We start from the raw sequence: 24,471 nt of genomic DNA on the forward strand, positions 1-24,471 counted from the left end.
GCGTGATTGGAGTCCCCCAGCTTCCCCTCTCACAACCATGCTTCCCCATCTGGATCCTGGTGACCCTAAAACAGCCTTTGCATCCCAGCCCTCGGGGAGGAGGGATTGGCCAAGAGGTTCCAGCTGCCCAACTCAGTAATATTGATGATAATGTCAGTAATTATACTTCCCAACTTACATCACTTTGTCTGCTTCTGAAGTAATTATAAACGAAGAAAATAATAAGAGGAATAGTTTCTTGTTTGACTTTCATGATTCTGGGCCTTGGCTTGAGTCAGGGCAGGGGAGTGGACAGAGCCTGGGCTGGCGATAGGTGACCAGCATCTTGGTTCTGGCTCTGACTCTAACTTGCCGAGTGGCCTTTGCCAAATCACTTCCCTCTTTAAGGCTGCAAGTTAAATGAGAGGGCTAGGCCAAGAGTTTCCAAGAATCTTCCAGTTCTAAGATTCTGTGTTAGTTTCTTGTGGCTGCTGTAACAAATTACCACAACTTTGATGGCTTAAAACAACAGAAATTTATTCTCTCACAGTTCTGGGGGCCAGAAGTCCAAAATCAAGGTGTTGGCAGGGTCACATTCCCTCCAGGGGCTCTGGGGAAGAAGCTGTTCCTTGCCCCTCCCAGCTTCTGGTAGCTGTGGCATTCCTTGGCTTGTAACTGCATCATCCCAATGTCTGTCTCCGTGAAGACATGGCCTCCTCCTCTGTGTGTGTCTCAAGTCTCCCTCTGCCTCTCTCTTGTAAGGGCACTTGAGGTGGGGTTTAAGGCCCACCTAGATAATCCAGTGCAAGATCCCTAATTTAATTACATCTGCAAAGATACTTTTCCCAAATAGGGTCACATTCACAGGTTTTGGGGATTAGCGTTGGTCATATCTTTGGGGGGGCATTTTTCAGTTTGCACAAGCACTTACAATGAATGGGATAATCTAGAGGTCCAGGGAGGCTCCAGAGACAAGCAGGAGCATGCATCCCTGTTCTTTACGGGTTTACCCTTTAATTGAGATGTCGTCTGCCCAGGAACAACAGAAGCTGGGAGGGAGAAGCGTGGAGAGGCTGTGCTGCCTCTGAACTCAGACCACCTGGGTTCCCATCTAAATCCTGCCACCTGCTAGCTGGGGGACCCTGAGGGGCTCTGGGCCTCAGTTTCTTCATTTATAAAGTGGGGCTAATTATACTCACCCCACAAGAATGTTATAAAGATTAAATGTAATATGTGAAGCGACTAGCATTTAATAGGCACTTATGATTCAGCATCAAATGAGTGGGACAGCCCAGACTTTCATAAAAAAGAGAGGCTCCCCACTGACTGATGAAGAACCAAGAGCAGAAAAGTGAAATGATTTGTCCCAGTTCTCAAAGAGGTAATGGCACAGATGGGTCTAGAACCAAGGTCTTCTGGCATTGGGCATTGTTTTCTACTTCCCAAAGCCTTCACTCTAGGTATGAGGTTTTTTGGGGTTGTGTTTTCACAGATAGCAAGGGGCTTCCATTTGCACCTTTGCTGGATCCAGAGAAGATTGGAGAGGGCCAAGCCCCAGGCTCTCCAAAGATCCACCTCTTTAGCTGGGCACTATCAGCATGGCGCTGCAAGCCCCTGAGTTGGCCCAGCCACCAGTAGAGGAGAGGGGCTAAAACAGACAGCCTTTCCCCAGATTCCCACTGCCCATCGGACATCCCTCAGTGTGGGTGGTTCTCATAAGGATGGCTTTTGCCTAACGGTCAAGATCAAGATAAGAAAGGACAGAAGAAATGCTTATCATGGCTGTTGACTGCCAGCTCTCTGCTACTCCGTGTGGGTCTTGGGCTGTGTCAATGTTTAATCCCCATCTGGAGTCAAAGTTTAACTCCAGGCCAGCCAACCCTGTAATCCAGCATTCCCCCAAGGCCCTGTCATCTCTAGATGTCACTTTAGTACTAATCATTGGAAAACAGAATTGTGACAGTGAATCTGCCAAAGTTAAATGACAAGCCCCCATCCTTTAAAAAAAAATTTTAAAGGATATTGGCCATGGGAATTATCCATGCCACACGTAGCCCCCACTGCCACCAGCAGATAATTATATAGTATTCCTGACCCTAGTTGTCACCCGTTGGCAGGAGACAGCTGTCGCGGGGAGCAGTGGTGGTAAAAGCAAACGTGAAGAGCCTTAAAATGGAAAATAGGCCTTGGTCCGACTCTCTTTTTCACCTTTGAGCCTAGTCCCGGGGCCTCGAAGATCTTTTAATAGCAGGTTTTAGGAGGGAGGAAGAAACGAGTAAACCTTTTCTAAGGTTAGCAAACCACTCTCCTGCTCTCCAGTGCCTCCACACCCTGGCCAGGGAGTACAGGAAGGAGGAAAATTTTTGAAGTAGGAGTGTCAGCTGACAGGGCCCAGCCCCTTTAATAAGCCATTGGGGTTCTCCCGAAGACTCAGTGTTTCCTTGTTCCTGGTCTGGACTTGGCCCTCAGCCCAAAGTTCGCCTTTGAGCAGAACGGGCAAATCTAGATGGAAGCAGCCGGCAGCCATTGAGAAAACACCTCTGTGGCCCCTGCACCCTGTGCCCATCTGACCTCAATGTTCCCATCTGTAGAATGAGTGTTTGCTTATTTCTAGTCAGGCTTTGTGATGTATGTTGTAACTAACTTTTAGTTTTTTGGACTATGTGGGCTAAGGCGGGGGAAGAGAGAACAGGCAAATTTAAGAGTTTAGAACAGTTGCCCTTCCCATTCCAGGCCCTCAGGAAGCAAATTCCCTGATGCCCTTTTCTGAACCTATCATCTGAAATGAGGTACAACCAACATCTTCGGACAAATTGTGGGGCAACTTGGAGAATGCCTTTGGTCATGGTAGTACAGGCCTGCTTCCTTTTCTCTAAAACACTCAGGGTTGGAGAGCCAGAAATTTGTGACATTAGGAGAAGTGGCCTTTGTTTCTCTACCCTCAGGGCAGAACTGGCTGGTCTAGACAGGAGCAGTAAGTAGGTGAGGCGTGGGAACACAGCAGAGGCCGGAAAAGACCCCGCAGGAGGGTTCAGGGCTGATTAGTGTGTGTCCTTAACAAAATGGGGCAGGAGGCAAATAGTGGCCCACCGGCCCAGGGCCCAAGTGCTCCTGTTGGTGTCCACGTGCTCCAGAGGTGGGGTGCGGGCTCTTCTCCTGTGGCCAGCACCTCTCTGCCACCTGCCTGGGTTTCAGCTGACCCTTTGGAGAGTAGGCAGAGGTGTGACAGCTAGTCTTTCTGCTGACAGTGAAGAAGCTGGCTGGCCTGAGAGGGCCGGTGACTATAAGCCAAGCTGTGTCACTTAAGGAAAAATGGGGACCAGACTTTGCACATAGGACCACCCACCAGTACCAGTACCAGTTGCTGTCGGGTCATTTCCTACTCATGGCGACCCTATGTGTGTCAGAGTAGAACTGTACTTCATAGGGTTTCAGTGGCTCTTTTTCAGAAGTAGATCAAGGATTCCCCACACAGGGTCCGTTTCTTTATGTGCAGGATCTCCATTTTCCATTCAACTTTTGTTGAGTTCTCAGCTCTAGGGCAGCTGCAAAATGGACAGTCGTCAAGGGAACCATCCCTATTTGACTGAAGTACCTTCCTCCTTACGTCCGACTGAGGCTGCTATTAAGCCCGTCCTGCACTTCCCAGACCACACTGGCTACTGGAAGAGAAGAAGGTGCTCCCAAAGGGTTTTGGAGAGCTGTGGGTAGTTGGCTTGGGGTTAAGCATTTTGAGTAACTTAAGATCAACAGGGAAACCCTGGTGGCGTAGTAGTTAAGTGCTAACCAAGAGGTCGGCAGTTCAAATCCACCAGGTGCTCCTTGGAAACTCTGTGGGGCAATTCTAGCCTGTCCTATAGGGTCACTGTGAGTCAGAATTGACTCGATGGCAGTGGGTTTGGTTTGGGTTTGGTTAAGATCAACGGACCCCCACAGAGGTAATTAAGATGTGAGTTCTATTTGTAAAAATACTAGCAAAGTACTCAGAGTCAGTGCCTGAATTTTTAGCTCTCAGTTCCGGCTCTGTAAACTTTTCACTCTTCACTTAAACAGGTGAGGAACAAACCAGCTAGGTGGCTAAAAAGAACAAATTACCGGAAGTGATTATGAAACCTTCCACATGCGGGCCTAAGAAAGGAAAACAAGGAAGCCTTTAGAACCTTACACGGGAACAGTCTTCACTGAGACTCAAGCCATAAATCCAAACAAGGAGGAGAGTAACGTGGCTCAGTGACCAGGATGCAAGCTGCGGAGAGGACCACTTTGAGTTCAAATCCCAGCTTTCCTTTTCCCTAACAGTGCAAACTACTTAATTTCTCTGGACTTCAGTTTTCTCATCTGTAAAATAAGAATCACAATGCCCTCTGTATGAAATGTTGCACTGAACATGATGCTGAACGTGAAAACACCTAGGATAAGTACCTGTTGTGCAGAAATAACGAACACTTAAGTACTATTAACAGTGGAAGAAAGGCCTGGAGATCTACTTCTAAAATGTCAGCCATTGAAAACACTATGGAGCACAGGTCTACACTTCTCCTCTGTCTGACACACATGGGGTTTCCACGAGGCAGAACTGATTCAATGGCAACTGGTTTTAATACGCTGATGCAGGATCAGTCAGTGAAAGGGTGTGGAGGTATACCGGAAAGCTGTGCTCTTTCCTGAGAACTTGCTTGATCGTGTGAGAGTCAACGGCTTCCCTGCATCCTGGATTAAAATCTCATGGGAGCTTCCCTGACTCCAGCCTGGTTATGGAGGTTTCCCTGCCCCCCGTCCCAGTGGTGTGGGCATCATGCTAGCTGGGGAAGTAAGATGGAAAAAAGAAATCACTGACAATACTCATTGGTAGAATTTGCCTTCTTTGTCTCTTTTGCATCTGGCCCTTTAAGACAACCTATCCCTGCCCAACTCCATGCATCCGTTAGCCTGTAAATGACAGCTGCCAACTCCAACGGTGTCCACCTCCTGCCTGGAAGGGCTCTGACTCAGATCTTATCTCTGCTCAGCTGCAATCCAAACTCTTGGCCCTAAGGCTGTAATGTTGGCTCTGCTCTGGCCCCTTTGAACTTGGACTGGCTCCTCTCTCTGGTGGACCTCAGCTTCCCCTAGGACACCCTGACTCTGCAGTCTTTACTCTTCTGGAAACTGCCTCTGACTCCTTCATGTGGCGACACCCTTGCTGGGCTGGTCCCACTCTTCCCTCCCTCCCCCAAAAGGGGTAGTCAAACAGGATGTCCTCACTGCTAAATCCCAGACAGACAGTATTAGAGGAGCTCAGAGAAAGGAGAGAGCCCCCAGGAGCTAGGCTGTCAGGGATCTGAGCCTTCGGGCCAAAGCAGGGGCAGGTGAGTCCTATTTAGCTTTATGGTTTAGTGAAGAAGCATGTTGGCAAGTCATAGCTCAAAGGTCAAATCCTGCCGCCTGTTTCTGTAAATAAAATAAAATTTTGTTGGAATACAGCCACAGGTGTTCATTCACTTATTGTCTGCGGCTGCTTTTGCCTCAGAGCAGCAGAGTAATGGCGACAGAGGCTGCAAAGCTGACGCTATTTCCTATCTGGCCCTTTACAGAAAAAGTTAGCCAGCCTCTGGTTTACTGCATCAAGCTTTCTCCAACAAAGAGCAAGCTGAGGAGCTTGAGTCCCGTGAGATTGCTTCGCCAAAACAAAATAGCCCGATGTTCTTGGGAAGTGCTCATAGTATCCCTGCCCCCTGGCTATTCACACTGTACCTTAGTATGTTAACCAAAAGCCAAGCCAGGTGCTATCAAGTCGGAATTGACTCATGGCTACCCTACTGTGCCACAGTAGAAATGTGCTCCACAGGGTTTTCAGTGGCTGATTTCTCAGAAGCAGATCGCCAGGCCTTTCTTCTGAGACACCTCTGGGTAGACTCAAACCTCCAACCTTTTGCTTAGCAGTGGAGCACATTAACTGTTTGCACTACCCAAGGACTCCTAGCATGTTAGAGGCTTGGAAAAATCCTGCACAGAAGAACCTGTTTGTTGTCTCACCCAATATTTCCCCCATTTCTTTGACATGGCAATCCTTCTTTTCCTCAGAATACTTCTTAACATCCTGAGAATCTAGCATTCTGTGGACAACCGGGAAAACACTGGTTAGGAGGAACCAACATATGCACCTGGGTTCTCATCCTGTCCCTGCCGCTAATTACCTGGGTGACCTTGGCTGGATTACATAACTCTCAGGGCCTGCTTCCTCCTTGGTTGAATGGTGTCTGTCCTAGCTTTCTTACAGGCTCGTGGGCCAGGTTACTGAGATATTGTGCGTGAAAATGGTCTGGAGACACAACCATGGTACATTAATCTTTGGCAATTAGTTATGCGTTGATACACTACTGAGCACTGGTAGTGAAAGGGCGCTAATTAGACCGAGATGGTGAGTTTCCTCCTCTAGTCTTCACTCCTTTACTAGTAAGTGGGTTAACTGGGTGACTTTAAACAAGTTACTTCCCCACATTAAGCCTCAGTTGCCTCACCTCTAAACTAAAGTGGAGTACCTGGGTCGTGCGAATGGTTAAGCGCTTGGCTACTAACAAAAAGACTGGCAGTTCAAACCCATTCGGCGGTGCTTCAGAAGAAAACCCTGGTGATTTGTTTCTGAAAAGCCGCAGCCATGAAAACCGTGTGGAGCACAGTTCTACGCTGTAACACACGGGCTCGCCATAAGTCAGAACCGACTCGATGGTAACTGGCTTGGTTAGACTAAAGGTAAACTTGCTGCTGTTGCATTGACTCTGACTCTTGGTGACTCATGGGCATCAAATTAAAACTGTGCTCCATAGGGTTTTCAAGGGCTGATTTTTCAGAAGCAGATTGCCAGGCGTTTCTTCCAAGGTGCTTCTGGGCGGAGTCAAACCTCCAGCCTATCCATTAGTAGCCGAGTGTGGTAACTGTCTGTACCACGCAGGACTCCAGACTGAGGATACTGGACTAGTTAATCTCTAAGAACCTGTGAGCTTTGAAATTCTCTGATTCTACTTGGTGGGGTGAAGGCAACTTCCCTACTAATTCAAGACTGCCTGTCTCTCTCACCAAGCATGAAGCCTCATTGCCTTGATTTTCCTAGTACAGTGTCTGGGCTCAGCGCCAGATCTGAAGACGTGTAAATAAAGGGTTTCTGGTGTTGCTGGTGGCTTAGGAGGGGGCAATGGCAGTGTCTGTCTGACAATTTTCAACTCCACGTTGGAAACTTTCTTTCCCTTCTGCTTCCATTGCTCAAAGCCTTCCCTGTCCAAACACAGAGTCTAGACATCTTACCAACAGATCTGTCAAAATAAAAGATCAGATGTGATTCCTGAAAAGACAGCTGGACCCAGGATAGAGGGAAGTTCCCTAACAGGCATGAGGTAAAGTGGAATCCACATAAAATTACTCTGCCTTCTTTTTGACCTCCCTTCCTCCCCCACCGCCCGCCCATACACAAAGTCCCAGCTTCACTTATGGTCCTTGCTGTCAAAGATTTATAAGCAGTCGAACAAGAAGGTCTTTGTGAAGAATGCATAAATCTACTGAAAAATACCCTCCTTCTCCATGAATTTAGGAAAATCCCAGACAATTGTGACTGAGTCAAAAGGTCTGGGCTAGTATGACTGACTGAAGTGCCCAATCCCTTCCAATGACCCCTGCTCTCCCACAGCTATTGCTGAGGGTTTTGGGCAACAAGTCACCCTTGATTGCCAGCACCAAACAGCATATAAGGGCAAGACAAAGTGGAAGCAATGGTTTGAGGAAGGGGTGTCCTTCCTTTTGGCCACTTGCCTTTGTGGTCAACCTAGAGCACTACAATTGATTGGGCAGAAGCCTGGGGGATTCAGAGCATCTGCATGGGTCACAGCCTATGCCCTCCAGTCAGCCAATCAATTGCAAATATCTATTGGGGTTCTACTGAAATGGGGAAGGGCCCTGGGTGGAGCAAATGGGTTGTGCTCTACTACTAACCTGAAAGTTGTCAGTTTGAGCCAATCGAGCAGCACCAGAGAAGAAAGCCTGGCAATCTGCTTCCATAACAATTACAGCCAAGAAAGACCAGACTTGCTGGCCTGACAGAGATGGGAGAAACCCTGAGAGTATGGCCCCCAGACACCATTTCAGCTCAGTAATGAAGTCACTCCTGAGATTCACCCCTCAGCCAAAGATTGGTAGGGCCCATAAAACAAAATGAGACTAAAGCGGCACACCAGTGCAGGAGCAAGGACTAGAAGGCAGGTTGGAACAGGAAAGCTGGTAATAGGGAACCCAAGGTTGAGAAGGGAAAGTGTAGACATGTTGTGGGTTGTTAACCAATGTCATAAAACAATATGTGTACTAACTGTCTAATGAGAAACTAATTTGTTCTGTAAACCTTTTAGAGTACAAAAAAAAAAAAAAAAAAAGAAAGAAAGATTAGAGCCAAGAAAACTCTGTGGAGCTCAGTTCTACTCTGTAAAACATTAGGTCACCATGAGTTGGAATTGGCTCCATGGTAATGGTTTGGTTTATTTTGGTATTGCGTTAGAAATTCCCTAAGGACATAGTGAGGTGGATAAAACACAATCACTGCCCCAAAGGAGCGGAAAGGCAGCTTGAGAAGGCAAGTCTGGCTGGTGTGCCTGAAACAGCAGTGAGTGACACAAGGGGGGTGTAATAAAAATGTGTGGAGCAGACTGAGTCCTGACTGGGGTAGCCCAGCAAGGGCTGGGCATGGTGGCTGAGGCTTGGTAATTCTCCACCTTGACTGGAAGCCTCTTATATTTTCAAACCTCCAGGAATGGAATTTCTACACTTCTTCTTAGTGCCCTTCTTCCATGTTTAATAAACTGTTTCTTGAAGGCTCTTTAAGTCATACTGTCAACTCTGGCTGTGAAGAATGCCTGACCTTCTTAGCCCCAAGGATGGTTTACCAATTACCCCCATCCTCCACCAGCCTCGCTCCACACATTTTTATTCATTAGCTCTCTCCACATGGATGAAGGAAGGTGAGGAGGAGAGGTGGGGTCACGGAGATGTCTTGTCCTGTCCTGCCATGGCATGGTGGCTGAGCAACTTCTCCTTCCATTCCTCAGGGCCTGGGGTCCTTTGCCGTGATGGGCAGGCCGACATGGGTATGACATGAGCCATCCTGCAGCATCTTCCTTTCCATGAGGGGCAGCTGGTCAGGTGTGAAGCTCAACTCCCAGAAACGTGTCATCTGGGTCAGGGTGACCCGTGGTGCTCTTTCTGCCTCCGAGCTGCACAGACACAGGGCATGCCTTGACGGTGCTGGGCGTGGAAGCTGCTGAATTTGATCCCCCGACCCCCACCCACTGCCAGCCTTAAAACAGAAGACTAGCAACCGAGCCCTCAGATCAACAGCAATTAGACTGGTCTTTGGGGCTTCGGGTCTGAGAATCTTAACCTCCTCCATTTGCTCCCAGAAAACCTCACCTTTCCTCACCACATCCAACACAACGAAGCACTTCTTTGGGAGTATTTGAACCGGGCACATTGCTCTAGAAGGGTTTCAGCTGGGCTGTGCAGAAGGTGCAAATGTAGTCTGGCCCCACATCTGGGCCTTGCACTCCTGCTGAGTGTTGCTGGGGTTGCTTATGGGGTTTGTATACCTACGGGTTTGCATTATGTCTTGCCATCCTCCAAAGAACTTCTCCTTGAGCCCTGGGATGCCAGTGAGAAGTAAAGACGAAGGTGATTTTCTCCATTTGATTGAAAAAGAAACTAAAGGCCAAGAGAGGTAAAATGGCTTAGACTAGAATTTAGCTTTTCTATATTCAAGGAGCCCTGAAGGTGCAACGGTTAAGTGGTCAGCTACTAACTGAAAAATTGGCGGTTCAAACCTACCCATTATCTCTGAGGGAGAAAGGCCGGGCAATCTGCACCCATAAAGATTTAACCAAAAAAACTGTTGCTATGGAGTTGATTCTGATTTACAGCGACACTACAAGACAAGGTAGAATTGCCCCATAGGCTGTAACCTTTATAGGAGCAGCCTGCTATAGCTTTCTCTGCCGGAGTGGCTGGTGGGTTCAAACCATTGACCTTTTGGTTAGCAGCTGAGCGCTTAACCACTGCACCAGCAGGACTCCTTAAACTGTGCTCCACATGGTTTTCAAGGCAAATTTCCAGGCTTCTTCCAAGGCGCCTCTAGCTGGGTTGGAACCGCCAAGCTTTGGGCTAGTAGTCAAGCACTTAACCGTTTGCAGCACCCAGGGACTCCCTATCAAGATTACAGCCTAGAAAATCCTAGGGGGCTGTTCTACTCTGTCACATGGGGTCACTATGAACTGAAAATCGACTAATATCCAAAAGACCTGGTACCCTCTGACTCCACCCTCCCCAAGGGTATCATGTGGAAACAAGCGCTCTCCCCCCCCAGCCTTGGAGCTACTTAAACTTGACTCACAGGCCTTCTTTCTCCAGAGCTTCTTTTGCGATAGAACAAGAGCCAGAAGTATAACCAGGGGCAGCACCGTGGAGACCGGAGGCAGAATCTGAGAGACACCGTTCTCTTCTGGAAGAGAACTGGGGTGGAAGGAGCAGGGTGGAGGTGGGGAGAGTATAGAAGAGGGGAGGTTGGAGTTGGAGAGAAAATTAAACACTGTTTGGCCCAAGCCCCTCATTTTAGAGGCGCAGAAAAGAAGTCAGATGCCTTGGCTTCTTCTCTGGTTGGTGGCAGAGCAGGGACTAGAACCCCTGCCTGCCGGTCCTGCGTCGGCCTCACTGGGTGCCACAGAGGGAAGGAGGCCCACAAGAGCCAGGATACCTAGGCTTGCACTTGGCTCTGCACAATCTTTCCCGTGGTTTTAGCAACTCACTTCCCTTCTCTGGAGCCTCCTTTCCTCATCTGTAAAAAAATCTAAAAAAGTCCCTAAGGTTCCAGTCTATCATTTAAGTTTGGCTTGAAAGCCACCTGAAAACACTCAGGTAGCACTTTCACAGCGGGGACCCTGGAACCAGGGAGGGTATCTGATTTTTATATCCCTGTCCTTTTCTGCCTTGTGGGTACACAGGGAGACTGAAAGGAAGGAGAGGGGCACAGAGGTCAGCTCATCAAGGGGCATACCATGGGACAAAGCAGAGCTGGAGCCCCGGCTGAGGGAAGGGGCCTGAGATCTTACCTCTCCACGGAGGACCCCTTGCCATGAGGTCTCAGGGGCCCTGCTGCTGGGAACTGGCTTGGAGTTGCTTGGGGACCACTGTTTTCAGCAGCAGACGCCAAGTCCCCTTCAGTGCTTCCCTCAGTTTCCATCTCTATGTTGGTGGTTCCCAAGGTCCACACACCTGCAGCTGGTGTGGTTTCTTCAGTGGAGCCCAGGGTTGGTTGCTTAGAAACAGATGTTGCTCCTTGGAGGGTTTCCCAGGCCCGTTTTTCTGAGACCAGAGTCGATGGTCTGATGGTTCCTGTGACATTCCAGGTTGGATTCGGGGGTAGTCTGACCCTCCTTGTTTCCTCTGTTGGCCCATCAACCTTGGGAGTTGTCATCTTCCTTTCTTCTTTGCTCACCCTATCCCTGCTTGCTACTGAGCTTGTGGTGTCCCACACCGAAACATCTTCTGTTGTATTCAACGTGACTGTAAGTTTTGAAGTCCTGCTCTCTGGGGTGAGAACTGTTGCTCTAATGCAACCCTCTACCCAGCTGCCTGTCCCGGGAGCTACTGCCCTGGTTATTCCTGGGACTTGTCCTCCTTTAGCTGAAGATGTTGTTCTGCTGGCTCCCGGAGTTGGCACAACTCTGTCCCATCCTGTTCCCTGCCCTTCTATAGTCCGGGTGGTTCCTGGGGTCCACCTGTTGGCCACTGGAGATGCTGTTGCTGAGGATCTCATGGTAAGCTCACTAGCAGCTGGAGCTGCTGTGGGGATGGTGCTGGGAGGACCTGTGAGAACAATAGAGAGAGAGACCACAGGGGAAAGCTCCCCAGGCCACCTACTGGGTTTAGCAAAGGACACCAGGTTTAAAATTGAATGCAACCTACTAAGAGATGCAGTCTTTGGCCAAGAGATGGGATAAAATTAAAATTTGGGAATCTTGGATGCATTCTCTAGCCTGTTACAAATATTGACATTTTATGTTCCTATCTCCCCTCTCATGCCCACATCTCTCCACCCAGCTAACCAGGACCCCCATACTGTCCCTTCCCTGGAGGCCCACAGCCCACCATGTACAGCTCTTCAATAAAGAAAAACTTTCATTCCAGCAGAGCAGCCAATCTCAGCAGATGGCTAGAAGGTGGCATCTAATAAAACAAATCCATGCTCAGGCATAAAAGCCTGGCTGCTTCTCTTCTGCAGATTGGACTTACACAGCTGGGATGCCCTTCTCTCGGTGCCTGGCTCTGGACCAACTTTCTGGAACCTGATCCAGAGGGGATAGACCGGGTAGCTGCTTGATGTCTGCTGAGGGGCTCAGCCAGGGTCTGCTATAAGAAAAGCCTTCTTGCAGGCCCTCTGTCCCTGCACCTTAGTTGTCCTACCTGTCTTGCCTGCTGTACAGTGCTCTCTCCTCTGCGTGTTTGACCCCCTGAGACATCACGACCACGGGAGACTACATTATTCAATTCACTACCTTCTTGGAATTACTTCCAAACATATACTCTACAACGTCTGGTGGGGGACTTGGGTAGGATGGCTTATGAACATTCAGTTGGGAAGTTTTGCCTAATATCTACTTGATTAGAAAAAAAAAAAGAAACCAAAAAACCCAAGTCAGTTTGCCAAAGAGTCAGCCCCAAATAATGATGACCTCGTGTGTGTCAGGGTAGAACTGCACTCCATAAGGTTTTCAAAGGCTGATTTTTTGGAAGTAGATCACCAGGCCTTTCTTCTGAGGTGCTTCTGAGTGGACTCGAACCTCCAGCCTTTTGGTTAACAACCAAGTGTGCTAACCGCTTGCACCACCCATTGCCATCAAGTCAATTCCGACTCATAATGAACAAATAGGACAGGGTAGAACTGCCCCATAGGGTTTCTAAGGCTGTAATCTTTATGGAAGCAGACTGCCACATCTTTCCCTCTCGGAGTGGCTGGTGAGTTCAAACTGATAATCTTTTGGTTAGCAGCTGAGCGCTTAACCACTGTACCACCAGGGCTTCTTATCTACCTGATCCAATCCCCAAAACCAAACCTATTGCCATCAAGTCAATTCTGGTTCATAGTGACCTTATAGGACAGAGTAGAACTGCCCCATAGGGTTTCCATGGAGCAGCTGGTGGATTCGGACCACCAACCTTTTGATTGGCAGCTGAGCTCTTAACCACTGCACCACTAGAGCTTCTTCTACCTGATAGAACTTCTAAAATAAAAGCCTACTTTTTAAAGTCCTTGCCTTAACCTCAGCTGCTCATCAGCACTCCCCTAGTATTTAAAGTTCTCTTGGGTTTCTGAGCCTCCTTTCCCACCGTCTCCTTCCTAGCACTTTGCCAAGCTTACCCCACCAGCCATTGGCTCCTACCTGCATTGACGGTCAGATTCACACTGAAGAAAAACATGTCGTTATTATTTCCAATGCCGCAGTGGTAGTACCCCTCATCAGTTGGGGACAGTTGGGACAACCTCACCACAAACAAGCTGCTCTGTGGGAAGTCTTCTAGAGCCACACGGCCATGGTAGCTACGATGAGTGTAGTAGTTGGTGGACACAATGGTGCGGCAGATCCACTTTGGGGGACCCAAGCGGCACCAGTACTTCCTCTGGTGTCTGTTGACAGGAGTGGGGTCATAATGACACTTGATGGTGACAGCTCCCCCAAGCTCCCCAGACACTGGCTTCGGGGTCTTCAAAGCATTTGCAGCTGCAGGAACAGAAAATGTCCAAGGAGAGGGAATGCTGAGTGTATTGACTGGGGAGTTACAAGCCCCAAAGTCTTCCAGAATTAGGGACAGGTCAGAAAATGCCACCATGAAAATGAAGCTAAGAAGAATCAATATGGAAATGGTAGAACTTAGTTGCTGGAGCAGGGCTCCATCTGAGAGAAGATCATTGTATAATATTTTACCGACTATTTAGCTAACACTTATCATATGCCTCACCACCTGTCTGTCAGTTTGTTGTACTGTGGTGGCTTGCATGTTGTTATGGTGCTGGTAGTTATGCCACCCAGTACTTCAAATACCAGCAGGGTCACCCATAGTGAACAGGTTTTAGTGGACCTTCCAGACTAAGATGGACTAGGGAGAAAAGACTGGTGATCTACTTCCCAAAGTTAGCCAATGAAAGCCCTATGGATCACAACAGAATATTGCCCTATTCACTTGTGTTGGACACATCATTAGGAGGGATCAATTGCTGGAGGAGGACATCATGTTTGGTGAAGTAGAAGGCCAGTGAAGGTGAAACAGATCCTCAGTGAGATGTGCTGGCACAATAGTTGCAACAATGAACTCAAACACGCTGGTGATCATGAGGATGACACAGAAATAGGCAACATTTTGTCCTGTTGTATATAAAAAAAAAAGGTCACCACAAATTGGAGTTGAATTGACAGCAGCTATCTCTGTCTCCCTATCTTTCTTCTCTTTCTCTCTCTCTCTGTCATGTACCATGTGCTCTCATAAAAGATGGTGAACTCAAGACCATCCAGAGCCTGGGTGCCTTCCACTGTGCTCCAAAACTAGAGACTTTAAAAGCTGTAATCTAAGTACCTGTGTGAGGCTGGGGTAGGGGAGTGAAGAGAGAGAGAGAGAGACAGAGATGCTAAATAGTAGGCGTGGAGCACTGTGCTTTTTCATTAGAAAGGGAGAAGGTGTCCTGATCCTGGTCTGTTTGGTGGGTATGTCCCTGGACCAGTGGTTGCAAAATTTATCATACTGGCCACTTTTCTGTAGAAACAGAAACAATCAAATGCCACTGTAAAAACACCAATGAGAAGTACTGTGAATGTGTCTGCTTTGGCAATAGGCATAAGGATGACTCATAGTTAAACCATAATATATGACCACTTTATGGGTTACTGAAGGAGTTAAATTTGACAGGATGCAAGTAGAAACAAATTTTTCTTCTTTTTTTTAACTGCTTCTTCATACTTGTTCTGTGGCCTTCTCTGCCTCTGGATGAAATCTTAGGAATAATCTTGGCTATAATAGCTTTCAGAGTCTCTCTTGGATAATAAAAAATCCAGTCTAGTCTAAAATTAAATATTCTTTCCAGTCCAGTGAAATATGGCAACTCCAATCCCTTTTCCAATTGAAGCCTTTTTCTTACTCCCAGCCAGGACCTGCTTTAAGCTTGGAAGTTGGCTGTGGAGAAAAGGGACATGTTGAGGTCTCTTTCTTTGCTTTATGCCTTCATCTACTCAAAATTGTTGCTTTGGGTCCCTCCAGGGTTAGGCATGGAGAGGAGAGAGGAGGTAAATGGGACAGTTGTGATCAGCTGGTGGTGCTTTCTGGGCTGACAGATTCCAACAAAAACCAAACCCAAACCCATTGCTGTCAAGTTGGTTCCAACTCATGGCAACCATGAGTGCAGAGTAGAACTTCTCCACAGGGGTTTCAAGGCTGTAACCTTTCAGAAAAAGATCACCAGGATTTTCTTCCAAGGTGGCTCTGGTTGGGTTCAAGCAACCAACCTTTCAGTTAGTGTGGCCCCCCAGTCTTCCAGGTCCCACTTGCACTGCCCTGGCCTAGCCCCCATCAGCCTCATTTCATGCCACAAATGATCCATCCTTGCCCCTTCCCCCCTCTGGACCTGCCCTGCTGCACCATAACTGAGCAATGTGCCCTGTGAACCTGGACAAGGTGATGAGAATTATCATGCCCACAGATGAACAAGCAACAAAACACACCCAGCCCACATGCCCAGAAATAACCAAATGAAACAAAAAAGTAGGATGAGAAAAACAAATCTACAGTCAAGAAAGGGAGAAAATAATTCCTTATTATCAAGGAGACAGCAGATAATATCAAAACATATAAAAAACAGGACCGGATGACTCAAGAAGGCAACCAAAATAAAACATCAGATCGCCTTCTGGTAGAAAAAAAGGCACTGGAACTACCCGACGGGGAATTCAAAAGTCTAATATTCAGGACTGTCCAAGAGATTAGGAAAGAGATGAAGGAAGATGCAGACAAAAATAAGGAAAAAATAGAAAAAAGCATGGAAAATCCAGACAAAATCATGGAAAAGACAGAAGAAAACATTAGAAGAATTCAGGAAAATAATACAGGGACAGAATGTCAAAAAAAAAAAAAAAAAAAACTAGAAATCATATGAAAACAGCAATTAGAAATCCAAAAGATAAACAACAAGATTTCACGAACAGACAGTGCAATCAAAGGTTTCAGAAGCAAATTTGAAACAAGGGAAGATAGAATCAGCAAAATTGAAGACAAATCCTTGTATACAACTTTGTTTGAGGGAAAATCAGAGAAAAAAATGAAGAAAACCTGAGAAAGATGTGGGATACAATCAAGAGCAAAAATTTGCATGTGATAGGAGTTCCAGAATAGGGGGAGAAACTAGAAAACACAGAGAGGATCATTAAAGATTTGCTAACAGAAAACTTCCCTAATATCATGAAAGATGAAAAGCTGACCATCCAAAAAGCTTAATGAAACCAATACAGGAATGACCCCAAAAGAAAGTCACCAAGACATACATAATCACACTCGCCAAAACCAAAGTCAAGGAAAGAATCCTGACAGAAACTTGAGAAAAACACATTGTCACGTACAAAGGGAAAATAATAAGACTAAGCTCTGATTACACCACAGAAACCATGCAGGCAAGAAGGCAATGGGATGACATGTATAAAATCTTGAAAGAAAAAATCGCCAATCAAGAATAATATTCTGCAAAACTCTCACTCAAATATGATGGCAAAATTAGGACATTTCCAGATTAAAAAAAAAGTTAATGGAATATGTAAAAAACAAACCAAACTTACAAGAACTATTAAAGGGAGTCCTTCGATTAGAGAACCAACAACATTAGACAACAACCTGGATCTAGGACTCAGAACAGCATCAGCCAGATACCAATTGAGATAATTAACTCTCAAGAATAAAAAAAAAAAATCTAAAAAATTTACAACAAGAAGCCAGAAAAATCATTCTGTAAATGACAACAACATCAGAAAAATGAAAAAGGTAATAAACAGTATAGGTATAGAACTCCCAAATGAAGAGGAAGTCAAGGAGATATTAAGTAATAAAAGACTGGTTTAAACTTAAGAAGATAGAGGTAAATTTCAAGGTAACCACAGAGAAAGTTAATAAAACTACTCATCAAAATAAAGAAGAAAAACATGAAGTCTCAGTAAACAAAAAATCTACAAAAATGAAAGAAACAACAACAAAATAAAATAAAAAAGGAACTCAGCACAGGAGAGGAAGAAGAACAAAACAAAATGTCATTGCCACACACACACACACACACACACACAAAAGCTCTACAAAATGACAACAATAAACTCACACCTATTGATAATCATACTGAACAAAAATGGCTTAAATGTACCCATGAAGAAACAGAGAGTGATAGAATGGATAAAAAAAACAGGACCCACTGATACACTGTCTACAGGAGACACACCTTAGAAACAAACATAAATATATAAAAATCAAAGGATGGAAAAAATATATCGAGCAAACTATAGGACAGAGTAGAACTGTCCCATGGAGTTTCCAAAGAGTGCCTGGTGGATTTGAACTGTCAAACTTTTGGCTAGCAGCTGTAGCACTTAACCAGTACACTGTCAGAGTTTCCTATCAAGCAAACAGCTACCAAAAAAGAGCAGGAGTAGCAATACTAATCTAGATAAAACAGACTTTAAAACAAAATCCACTATAAAAGACAAGGAATGACGTTATACAGTGATTAAAGAGACAATCCACCAAGAAGACATAACCTTAATAAATATCTATGCACCCAATGACAGGGCTCCAAAATAGATAAAACAAACCCTAACAGCACTGCAAAGAGAAATTGACAGTTCCATAATAATAGTAGGACACTTCAACGCACCACTTTTGGTAAAGGGCAGAACATCTAGAAAGAAACTCAGAAAAGATACAGAAGATCTAATGGACACGATCGATCAATAAAGTCCAACACCCATTCCTGATAAAAACTCTCAATAAAATAGGAATAGAAAGGAAATTCTTCAATGTAATAAAGGGCATCTCTACAAAACCAACAGCCAACATCATTCTCAATGGAGAGAGGCTGAAAACATTCCCCTGAGAACACAAACAAGACAAGGATGCCCTCTATCACCACTCCCATTTAACATTGCGCTGGAAGTCCTAGCTAGAACAATAAGGCAAGAAAAAGCAATAAAGTGTGTCCAAAATGTTAAGGAAGAAGTAAAACTATCCCTATTTGCAGATAATATATTATTCATAGAGAACCCAAAAGAATCCACAATAGAACTACTAGAACTCATAGAAAGATTCAGCAAAGTAGTAGGATACAAGATAAACATGCAAAAATCAGTTGGATTCCTATATACCAATAAAGACAACTATGAAAATGAAATCAGGGAAGCAATACCAACTATAATGACCCTAAAAAATTAAAAGATACTTAGGAATAAATCTAACCAGGGACATAAAAGACCTATACAAAGAAAATTACAAAACACTACTGCAGGAAACCAAAAGAGACCCATGTAAATGGAAAAACATACCATGCTCATGAATAGATAGACTCAACATAATGAAAATGTTAATTCTGCTCAAAGCAATCTACAAATACAGGGCAATCCTGATCCAAATACCAACAGCATTCTTTAATGAGATGGAAAAGCTAATCATTAACTTCATATAAGTAAAGCATTATTGAAGAAGGACAAAGTAGGAGGACACACACTACCTAACCTCAGGATCTACTATATAGCTGCGGTAGTCAAAACTGCCTGGCACTGGTACAATGACAGGCACACTGACTAGTGGAACAGAATTGAGAACCCAGATGTAAATCTATACACCTAGGGCCACCTGATGTTTGACAAAGGCCCAAAGTCCATTAAATGGGAAAAAGACAGTCTTTTTAAGAAATGGTACTGACAAAACAAGATGTCCATCTGTGAAAAAATGAAACAAGATCCATACCTATCACCATATACAATAGCTAATTCAAAATGGATCAAAGACTTAAGTATAAAACCATAGAAGAAAAAATAGGGTCAACACTAGAGGACATAATATACAGCATAAATAGGATATAAACCAAAACTACCAATATACAAACACCAGCAGATAAGCTAGATAACTGGGATCTTCTAAAAATTAAACACTTATGCTCATCAAAATACTTCACTAAAACAGTAAAAACAGAATCTACAGGCTAGGAAAAAAATTTTGGCTATGACACATCCGACAAAGATCTAATCCCTAAAATCTACAGGAAAATCCAACACCCCTACAACAAAAAAATAAATAACCCAATTGAAAAATGGGCAAAGGGTATGAACAGACGCTTCACCAAAGAAGACATTCAGATAACTAACAGACACATGAGGAAATGCTTGAGATCACTGGCTTTTAGAGAAATGCATATCAAAATTACAATGAGACACCTTTTCAACCAGAAATTACTGGCACAAATTAAAAAAAAAAACAAACAGAAAATAACAAATGTTGGAGAGGCTGGGGGGAGATTAGAACTCTTATGCACTGCTGGTGGGGATGAAAAATGGTACAACCATTTTGGAAAACGATACAGGCTTCCTTAGAAAGCTAGAAATAGAAATACCATAGGATTCAGCAATCCCACTCCTAGGAATATATCCTAGAGGAATAAGAGCAGTCACAGGAATATATATATGCACTCCCATGTTCAATGCAGCATTGTTTACAGTAGCAAAAAGATGGAAACAACCTAAATGCCCATCAGCAGATGGATGGATGAATGGTACATACATACAATGGACTACTACACAATGATAAAGAACAATGATGAATCTTCGAAACATCTCACAACATGGATGAATCTAAAGGGCATTATGCTGAGTGGTGTCAGTCACAAAAGGACAAATACTGTATGAGACCATTGTTATAAAAACTCATGGAAAGGTTTACACACAGAAAGAAACAATTTTTGATGGGTATAAGGGAGGGGAGGGGTCTGGAGGGAAAAACAATATGTATATTAATTGTTTAATGAGAAACTAATTTGCTCCATAAAGCACAATTTTAAAAAAGGCACTCATTTGTTGGCTTACTGGTAAGTAGCTTTTAGTTACACATAACAATTAAGGCCTTTGGAATTTTATGTTCGTTTCCTGTGAGAATTAAAGAAAGGGCTAGCGTTTTTGATCAATTCTGGGGTACAGGCATTTTTTTTTTTTTTATTAACTGTTATTGAGCTTCAAGCGAACGTTTACAAATCAAGTCACAGTGTCACATATAAGTTTATATACACCTTACTCCGTACTCCCACTTGCACTCCCCCTAATGAGTCAGCCCTTCCAGTCTCTCCTTTTGTGACAATTTTGCCAGCTTCCAACTCTCTCTATCCTCCCACCCCCGCTCCAGACAGGAGATGCCAACACAGTCTCAAGTGTCCACCTGATACAAATAGCTCACTCCTCATCAGCATCTCTCTCCCACCCACTGTCCAGTCCCTTTCATGTCTGATGAGTTGTCTTCGGGAATGGTTCCTGTCCTGGGCCAACAGAAGGTTTGGGGACCATGACCGCCGGGATTCTTCTAGTCCAGTCAGACCATTAAGTCTGGTCTTTTTGTGAGAATTTGGGGTCTGCATCCCACTGATCTGCTCCCTCAGGGGTTCTCTGTTGTGCTCCCTGTCAGGGCAGTCATCGGTTGTGGCCAGGCACCAACTAGTTCTTCTGGTCTCAGGATGATGTAGGTCTCTGGTTCATGTGGCCCTTTCTGTGTCTCGGGCTCTTAGTTATCGTGTGACCTTGGTGTTCTTCATTCTCCTTTGATCCAGGTGGGTCGAGACCAATTGATGCATCTTAGATGGCTGCTTGTTAGCATTTAAGACCCCAGACACCACATTTCAAAGTGGGATGCAGAATGTTTTCATAATAGAATTATTTTGCCAATTGACTTAGAAGTCCCCTTAAACCATGGTCCCCAATCCCCCGCCCTTGCTCCGCTGACCTTTGAAGCATTCAGTTTATCCCAGAAACTTCTTTGCTTTTGGTCCAGTCCAGTTGAGTTGACCTTCCGTGTATTGAGTATTGTTCTTCCCTTCACCTAAAGCAGTTCTTATCTACTGATTAATCAGTAAAAAACCCTCTCCCTCCCTCCCTCCCCCCCTCCCCGTAACCACAAAAGTATGTGTTCTTCTCAGATTATACTATTTCTCAAGATCTTATAATAGTGGTCCTATACAATATTTGTCCTTTTGCCTCTGACTAATTTCGCTCAGCATAATGCCTTCCAGGTTCATCCACGTTATGAAATGTTTCACAGATTTGTCACTGTTCTTTATCGATGCGTAGTATTCCATTGTGTGAATATACCACAATTTATTTAACCATTCACCCGTTGATGGGCACCTTGGTTGCTTCCAGCTTTTTGCTATTGTAAACAGAGCTGCAATAAACATGGGTGTGCATATATCTGTTTGTGTGAAGGCTCTTATTTCTCTAGGGTATATTCCGAGGAGTGGGATTTCTGGGTTGTATGGTAGTTCTATTTTTAACTGTTTAAGATAACGCCAGATAGATTTCCAAAGTGGTGGTACAGGCATTTTTATCAGGGATGCAGGAACTTTATCTGGGCACCATCACTGTTGTCCAATACGGTCCTTGGTTTTCTGCTTTTATTAATAAATTACCACTTAACTTTGTCTTTATTGATATAGTTGGTGGTGCATTTCATTAAACGTACAGTAAGTATTCATATATCCATAGAACTTATGGACTCTAACATTCCTGCAACTGGAGCTGCCCCCCAGGATTCCTAATGTGCACATCTACCCTTCAGTGGAGGTGGGTACCTCTGGCTCTCATTTGGCCATCATCACCCTGTGGCTAAAGTTTCTGTTAGTAATGGGGTGAAATGACTGACCAACAGGAGTCCCCGTACCCTCACCCCAGGCCAGCCAAAGGCCCAAATGGCCCACTTAAGAGCATCATGAGTGATGCCTGCGGTTAGAGGACAGCTGACTGGTATTTGAGAAAGTGTGAGAGGTTTGAGGCAGGACAGAGGGAGCACAGGATTGCACCTGCCAAGTCTGCCTTCTTCCACCAGCAGAGGGGTGAGGAAGAGTGCTTCCCTGGCCCAGAGGAGGGTCCCAGAGGGGACAGAGGCAGTCTGCAGCCCTCTGAGGTGGAATCTAAGAGTGTCAGGGCTGCACTCTTATGTGGAGGGGCAGAAGAAGAACCTGGGGCAGTGGACCATCAGTGGTGTCCACAAGTCCACAAAGGCTCCCACTGGAGGAAGCACTGAAGGGCCAGCTTTAACACCCCACCAGACCAGAGAGCTCCAGGCCCTCCAATCAAGTAAGAGCTGCCCTGGTTTCCTGTCTTTCCTCTGTCCCCCAAATCAGCATCAAATCAGCATCAAATCATCATGGACGACTGCTGAGCCAGGGTGGAGGGGAAGGAGGAGGCAAAGAGAGAATGCAACCCTCTCCTCCTTCCAGTACTGCAGGCCCTGGGGTTGCGGAGGGCATATCTTTGTATGAAGATTAAAGTGCTGGCCCAAATATTTACCTGGACACTTAGCATTATTAAATTTAGAATATTTGAGACCTAAAGTGACCATTAGGGCTATTACCTATCTAAAAAAAAGAAAGAAAATGTTGCTTTAGCGTCAATTCTCACTCACGGTGGCCCCTGGGTTACACAGCAGAACTGAGCTCCATGGGGTTTTCTTCGTTAAGGAAGCAGGTCATCAGGACTCTTTTTTTCTGCAGTGCTGCTGGGTGGGTTCAAACCACCAACCTTTTGGTTAGTAGCTGATAGCAAACCATCTGTGCCACTCAGGGACTTTCTATTATTTCTAAGTTAGCATAAAAATCATGAGTCTGCCTACAGTTTCATTCAAGACCGAAGGAAACCTGCCTCTCCTGAAAAATTTTAAAGGGGGTGGTGGGAGAGTAAAATAAAGATAAATTGTACAGAGTGCTTGCTTAAATATTGACTACTTTTGATTTAATAAAACTCAGATTTTTTTTTTTTTAATACAGCCTGTGTGTAAGCCAGACTCAGTTGTTAATTCTTTTTTTGGTGTTATCATAACTTTTCTATTCATTAATCAAGCACTAAAATCATATAGCGCTGCTGTAACAGAAATATCACAAGTAGATGGCCTTAACAAAAGGAAATTTGTTTTTAGGAGGCTAGAGGTCCGAATTCAGGGTGCTGGCTCTAGGGGAAGGCTTTCTCTCTCTAAGGAACCAGGAAACAAGTGGAAGAGACAAGAACCTTCCCCCAGAGCTGACAGAGAGAGAAAGCCTTCCCCTGGAGCCAGTGCCCTGAATTCGGACCTCTAGCCTCCTAAACTGTGAGAAAGCAAATTTCTATTTGTTACAGCCACCCATTTGTGGTATCTGTGTTATAGCAACACTAGATAACTTAGTTAGTAGCTGATGGCAAACTGCATGTGCACTCAGGGACCTCTAACCACTCAGCTCATTATGTTCTTCCATGGCTCCACATCACCGTGAGAATAAAATCCAGGCACCACAGCATGGGGGGCCTATTTGTAATCTGTGCCTGATCTATACCTGGCCAGCCTTACAACCCACACTAGACTGTGAGGACCTTTAAGGGTCCTGTCTTCATCTCTCTGTTCCCAATGCCTGGCACAGAGTAGGCCCTTAATGAATGTGTGTTGAGCAAATAAGTAAGTGAATAAATGGAATTTTTGTTTACCTATCTTGTTCCTTTGTAGACTCTGAACTCTTTAAGAGTGGGGCAGAGTCTTCATCTTTATGAGCCTGGCACTTAAGTGTTTGTAGGATGAATAGCCATGAAGCCCTGCTGCTTCCATCTTTTGCATGCCTTGGGACCCTCATCCTGAAAATGCAGCCAACTTTCAGTCATCTACTTAAATGGAAGAGAGCAGAAAATGGGCAATATTGAAATATGAATAGTCTAGGAATTATCAAGTCAGGCACATGCCCTGTCCTGTGAGCTCCTTATCTCCCTCACTTCCTCCTGGCCAAATCTGACCTCTCCCCGGACTCACTGTCTGGCCCTGGACCCCAAGAAGAAAAACCATGGATATGCCCACATTGCAAGGGAGCGTCGAAGCCTCTGCAGTGCTGGTCAGGAATCTCTGCGGTCTGGGTGTTTGCATGGTTCTGTACATTCTGAACCGGGGGCTGTGTTGGCACTCACCTTGCAGCAGGCACAGGGTGAGGAGGAGGGGCGTTTTCCATCCTGCCTCCTGGTTGGTGACCTGCAAAGGACACTAAGTGAGAAGAGGCTCAGGAGGCGCAGCAGGGACCTGGGACAGTACCTTCCCACACTCGGGTCTCAGTTTGCTCATCTGCACAGAGTGGGGGCTGGATTGCTTACATCTAAGAGTAAGACAAAGGAGTCCTTGCGTGGTATAAACGGTTAAGCACTGAACTAT

The 24,471-nt window shown here is 45.3% G+C and overlaps 1 protein-coding gene across 1 annotated transcript; it reads right to left on the reverse strand.

Moving 5' to 3' along the window:
* Positions 1-8,463: 8,463 nt before the first annotated feature.
* Positions 8,464-24,384, reverse strand: FCAMR (Fc alpha and mu receptor). Its single transcript, XM_049858485.1, has 7 exons — positions 24,355-24,384; positions 24,234-24,294; positions 13,425-13,763; positions 11,094-11,850; positions 10,379-10,497; positions 9,586-9,693; positions 8,464-9,209 (listed from the first exon to the last, which is right to left on the reverse strand). The coding sequence occupies exons 1-7, from the start codon at positions 24,382-24,384 to the stop codon at positions 9,175-9,177; spliced, it is 1,449 nt and encodes a 482-aa protein (XP_049714442.1). The 3' UTR covers positions 8,464-9,174.
* Positions 24,385-24,471: the final 87 nt, after the last annotated feature.

This window comes from Elephas maximus, chromosome 18 (assembly GCF_024166365.1).
Source record: "Elephas maximus indicus isolate mEleMax1 chromosome 18, mEleMax1 primary haplotype, whole genome shotgun sequence".
In the NCBI taxonomy this organism is placed as follows: domain Eukaryota; kingdom Metazoa; phylum Chordata; class Mammalia; order Proboscidea; family Elephantidae; genus Elephas; species Elephas maximus.